Source organism: Clarias gariepinus, chromosome 24 (assembly GCF_024256425.1).
Source record: "Clarias gariepinus isolate MV-2021 ecotype Netherlands chromosome 24, CGAR_prim_01v2, whole genome shotgun sequence".
Classification (NCBI taxonomy): Eukaryota; Metazoa; Chordata; class Actinopteri; order Siluriformes; family Clariidae; genus Clarias; species Clarias gariepinus.
The window spans coordinates 338,520-344,177 of NC_071123.1; the positions used below are offsets into that span (position 1 = coordinate 338,520).

General features: G+C 35.9%; 1 protein-coding gene across 2 annotated transcripts; it reads right to left on the bottom strand.

Annotated features, from left to right (window-relative positions):
- Nucleotides 1-1,929: 1,929 nt before the first annotated feature.
- LOC128511981 (C-type lectin domain family 10 member A-like) lies at nt 1,930-5,311 on the bottom strand. 2 transcript variants are annotated; one of them, XM_053485047.1, is made up of 9 exons: nt 5,168-5,311; nt 4,791-4,868; nt 4,620-4,685; nt 4,161-4,265; nt 3,762-3,854; nt 3,609-3,680; nt 3,360-3,502; nt 3,126-3,229; nt 1,930-2,839 (listed from the first exon to the last, which is right to left on the bottom strand). In XM_053485047.1, the coding sequence occupies exons 1-9, from the start codon at nt 5,238-5,240 to the stop codon at nt 2,701-2,703; spliced, it is 873 nt and encodes a 290-aa protein (XP_053341022.1). In that variant the 5' UTR covers nt 5,241-5,311; the 3' UTR covers nt 1,930-2,700. The 2 variants fall into 2 exon arrangements, with proteins under 2 accessions (XP_053341022.1, XP_053341021.1); XM_053485046.1 differs by having other exon boundaries at nt 4,791-4,871.
- Nucleotides 5,312-5,658: the final 347 nt, after the last annotated feature.

A 5,658-nucleotide genomic window follows, 5' to 3' on the forward strand; every position in this document is an offset into this window, starting at 1 on the left:
TTGTGGTTTTTTGTTGTGTGCGTCTTTGAAATCCTGTCATAATCAGTATTCTCCACTTACACTCCTCCTAAGTTTGTCTTTGCTCTTTTGATGGAGTTCTTAAAACCCAAAAATGTATTTATACTAAAAAAAAAATTATTATGGGTGACATAATCACAAACTAGCACAGATACATATGATCAAGTGTTTAACTGTTTTAATTTGTTTCTATAAATAATAATAATAATAATAATAATAATTATTATTATTATTATTAGCCCAACTCTTTGACTATTTAAAACAAGGTTGTCTTCCATTTTTTGCCCATTGTAGTAGTTGATTCAAGTAAATGTTTTTTTTAAATACCCAAACAATCTCCCAACAATTAAAACACGCAAACATGACTTTAAAATTTAAATTTATACAGTGGAACCTCGGATTACCAGTAACGCGGTTTACGAGTGTTCCAGGAGGCGAGCAAAGATTTGTAATAAATTTTGACTTAAAAAACGAGCGTTGTCGTGGTTTACGAGCTCCGAGTATCATGTATAACGCATGCGCTTCTTGTTTTGACACCGAGCATCGCGTCATCACAACCGAGCCAACGTTTTTTCTCTCTCTGGCGCTGCGGGGATTCATCTCCCCTGCTGGGTCTTAGTGCTTGTCTCTTACTGGTGTAATCAACATCCGTGTGTGTGTGTTTCTTTCACTTGCGCTGTAGAGTGTGTGTGTTATGTGTGTGCGCATAATTTGACACCGCCGGTTCACACACACACACACACACACACACACACACACACGCTCTCTTTCTCTCTCGCCTTTACTGTGTGTCAGTGTTTGAGTGTGTGTGTTATGTATGTGTGTGTTTTTCTTTCTCTTGCCTTGCAGAGTGTGTTTTATGTGTATGCGCGCGAGTAATTTGACACCGCGCAGGTTCGCACACACACTCTCTCTCTCGTTAGTGTGAGTCAGTGTTTGAGTGTGTGTGTTATGTGTGTGCGCGCGTCCAGAGGATTACCTTTTCCAGAGATACAATACACCTCAATACACCTCTCGACCCGTTTTCACGTGCTCCCGAATTGAACATTGAACAGACCGAGCCATCTCTCCCCGCCACCATCACACACACAAAAACAATAACACGGACTTTGGACTTTCATACATGCGCGCACACACACTCACACTTTTGTTAATTTTGGTTTATATTTTGTAAATATTGATTTGCGATGCACCTTGTTTGTTTGTTTGTCTTTTTCACTTAATACACATTGGGTTTGTTTTGGAATTGTGGTCGCGTGTCTTTACTTGTTTAGTGAAGCTCATACTACACCGGAAGTAAATTTTATTAACCCATATTTAGATTCTCGACCCATTCACAGTGTAACTAGTTTTCTGATCATAGCCGAGCGCTACATACTTTTCGATGTACTTTTTGTAAATCTATAGATTTGTTCATTTCTTCCCAAAAATTTAATTGGAATTCTATTGTTAGTTTAATTGTATTTTTCTAGTGAAATGTTTTTTTAGATTGTTGTAAAAAAAAAAATATTTTTTTATGGACAGTTATAAAAGCATTTCACTGCATATTATACTGTGTATCATTGTGTACATGACAAGATTAAATTGATAAATTGACTTTAGCTAGTTTTTTCAGCGTTTTTTGCTATGCCAGTTTTTCTGTTAGTTTGGGCTGGATGGACCAGCCTTTGGTTCCCACAAGCAGAAATGTGCCTTAGGTGCCCATGATCCTACCACTAGTTTACTGTGTGAGTAAACCACCAACTCGGGGCGAGGAGATGCAAACTCCATGCACACAGACCCCGAGACTGGATTCAAACCCGGAACCTTGTGGTGAGAGTACCCAGTGCTATCCAATACTCACCACGTCGACTTATTTAAACTTTTATTTTAATAAACATCACAAACATGACCATTTGGAACAGAAATATGTAAGATTATCTTGTAATTTTATTTTGCTGTATTCTGTGAAGACAAGTTTGTAAAAATGTATAGATGAACAAGAAGATAACGTTAAAACAGTGAAACCTTGGATTGCGAGTACCTCAGTCTGTGAGTGTTTTTGCAAAACAAGCACATTTTTAAAATAACTTTTAATTTGTTAATGGAGTGAAGTCTTATTGTATGTATACGCTTTGTCTGCTAAGCATCATGTGAACATAACTGAGCCAATGATTCTTCTTTCTCGTGCTGTGGGATTGTGGGTAATCGTCTTCCACAGTGCATCACTCGTATAGTCAACATCCGCATGTAGGTATAATTTGACTGCGTGTGTGTGCACATATAGCTTTTTTTTGTCCAAATACAGTGACTGTTCTTAAGTAACTGTACTGCAGCAATAACGTCCAGAGGAAAAAAACGTAACTCAGTAATAGTGCGGGAGATGAATCTGTTTAGATAAGTGATTTCAGGGGTGTGTGTTTCGCTCTCTCTCTCTCTGTGTCTTTTTAAGGTGTAAAGTGCATGTTAATTTGTTTTACTTTTACTTTATATTAACTATTTTTATATACATATTTTGATTATATGGTTGTAAAATGAATCATCTGGGTTTCCATTATTTCGTATGGGGGAAATTCACTTTGACATATGAGTATTTTGATATATAAGCAACCTTCCAGAACGAATTATGCTCTCAATCCAAGTTTCCCCTGAAGTAATTTTAAAAATATCTCATTTTAATTGAAACATATAAAAGGCCTTTATTTACATCTGACAAATGTACTTCATTTTTTCAGAACAGTGAAGGTCATTCAGCTCTCCAGAATCTCTCAGGTGTCCACAGTCTTCCCCTCCTCCTAAACCGTGCCCGTCCCAGTTGTCTGGCTGACCTTCACCCCACCAACTAAACAAAATAAATAAATAAAATTACATGTTTATTAGGATCTCTTCTGTACAAAACACCAACAAAAGGTTCCATACACACTGAGGATATTCACTGGAAGGGTACAAGCAAAATTACTCATCAGTCACTGTGTCTTGCTGGATTGACCAAGGAGTTTACGCCTAGCGCCAGTCCAGCAGTGAAGTCTGTTCTGATTGGCGGATATCAGTACAGTCTCTTCTAATTGGTTAAGAGTAAATTAAACAGGACATTAGACAGATTTTAAGTCAAAAACAAATAAACTCACTGTGAATTCCTGACAAAAGGTGATCCATCATCCCATCTCCACTCTCCTGTGGTTTCGTCTGTCAGTCCGATCCAGTAGTCAATCAGATTTACAGTCAAAAAAGTCTACAGAAAAAAAATATATATACATGTATTTATAGATATATTTTTCTCCAACACTTTATAAATATTATTTAAAAGAAATAATGAAGTGTGTGTGTGTGTGTGTGTGTATGTGTGTGTGTGTGTTTCTCACCAGTTCCTCGTCTGTTTCCACTTTGACCAGCATGCTGTTTTCACTCCTGCAGGAATTTCGGGCTTCATCCCAGGTTACAAGGTCTTCTGAGAAAAAGTAGCACTTGGACTGAAACCGAATCCATCCAGATTTACAGTGAGGAACTGAGGAAACAAACACACACACACACACACACACACGCAATGGTGTTTAATTTCTATCTGAATTTCCCCTTTAATGTACTGTACTAGTACTGGGTTTGTGACTTACTGGTTTTAGTGCTGTTTTCCAGTTTAGTCTTTAAGTCACTCAGATCCAACAGCAGCTTCATCACTCGACCGTCTGAGGAGCAGGGGAAATAACAATCAATAATTAACATTGAAATGTTTTAATTAGTTAGAAAAGCAGTTAGTAAATCCTCACCTGTATTCTGTAATTTGGAGGACAGAGAGTTTACAGAAGAAGTGAGTTGAGAAACAGAAGTTTTTATTTCTGACAGTGTGTTTTTTTGAGAGTCTGAAAATGAAAAGAATAAGAATTTAAAAACCGTTCTATAAAGAAAAACAAGGATTAAATAAGTCTAATATTAATATATTAATTAATAAAATGTACAGTCCATTATTTCTCTACTCTACTCATATACAGTACAGTCTAACTGTAGATTAAATATACAGTGTATATACAGTTTATGTAGAGTGTGAGGTCTGTAAATAATAATTATTTATTTAAATTGATTATATTTGTGTAAACATGTCTGTGTGTGTGTGTGTGTGTGTGTGTGTGTGTGTGTGTGTGTGTGTGTGTGAAGGTGTGAGGTCTCACCCAAGTCCTGCAGTTTGGTCTCCAGTTTGGTTAAAACTGAGCTGCATGAGGAGCTAAAGTTACTGATCAGAGACTCAATATCAGATAATCTCTTTGTCTGGACGCCTAAAAGTAAAATATAATATGAAGATAAAAAATTGTGATTTATATAATGCAATGTAATATAATATATAGTATAAAACTATATCTTCAGTCTTTACTCCACGCGGACCATAAACATTTTTAAAATGCAGTTCTCTCTCTCTTAAGAACTGAAAATGACAAGGACACAAAATATACAATATGTTTAATACAGTGCAATATATCACACTTTATTTTTTTTTATTATGGTTGTTTTGCTCATTTATTTATTCAGCCTTTATTCGTCAAATCACATATACATTACAGCACAGTGAAATTAACTGATATAAATATATCTCACAGTAACACAGTGAATAGAAACAGAGGTGTGAAACTCACCTGAGTGTAGAGAACAGTTCTGATACCAGATTTCCTGATCTGCTAATCTTCTCTGCTGATAATAAACTGGGACAGACAGACACAAAGACAGAAAGATATTGAATTACAGATATCAGATATTGTAAAATACTATTTAAAAAGTTATGGAAAAATAATAAGAGAAATACTCACACACAGCAAAACTCATAACCATCATGATGAGCAGCGTGACGGCCAATATCAGCACAAGGAGCTTCAGTTTCCTGTCACCTGCTGAAAGACACTGATTAATCTACATTTATACGAAAGATCAGATGTAATGATAATATTCCACATTTGTTCAATAAAAAAGTAAAATATTTAGCTATAAGCACTAGAACGAGCCCCAAAATAATTACAGAGAGAATACATTACAACTGCAACGTTTAAATGAGAGCCATGTGTCATGAAGGAAAAGTGATAAGGAAACGGATTTAAAGACTTTATTTTCTCTTAAAATATTAAACTTTTTATAATAATAATAATAATAATAATAATACACAATTATAATGAGATCAGTTCACACTCACATTTTTTTACTGTGCCGCTGCTTTCGTCTGGTTCCTCCATCACCATCCTCTGAAACTCATTAGTCAGACTCATGTTGTCGATCTTTCTGATGAAGCTTGAACACAGTGATGTGACCAAATGCAGGAATCGGAGCTGCTCCTTACTCCTCGTCTCGCCAAACACTTATCAGTGAAACAAAAAAAGCTTTCACATCCTCTTTAATTGTAATGTGCTGAAAGGGCAAAAATGTAAATATAAAAGGTTTGCTGACATTTATAAAATATTCTAAAAATAAGGAAGAAAAACTATTTCTTTTTAGGATCTTTTTATAGCTTAATGTGGAAAAAGAGAAGGTCAACTAACTGTACAAGCATTTCATTACAGGTTACCAAGAATACTAAATTGACTCATTTCTGATTGTCTGGCGTGTGTGTGTGTGTGTGTGTGTGTGTGTGTGTGTGTGTGTGTGTCGGTGTGTCAGTGTGTCGGTGTGTGTGTGTGTGTGTGTATG

Bases quoted from the DNA above. Each gene is read 5' to 3' on its own strand.
- LOC128511981 (XM_053485046.1), bottom strand. From the start codon at position 5,240: ATGAGTCTGACTAATGAGTTTCAGAGGATGGTGATGGAGGAACCAGAC. The intron at 4,686-4,790 runs GTGAGTATTTCT...TGTCTGTCCCAG, and splicing joins GGTTATGAGTTTTGCTGTGT to TTTATTATCAGCAGAGAAGA. The intron at 3,503-3,608 runs GTAAGTCACAAA...TTGTTTCCTCAG, and splicing joins GGAAAACAGCACTAAAACCA to TTCCTCACTGTAAATCTGGA.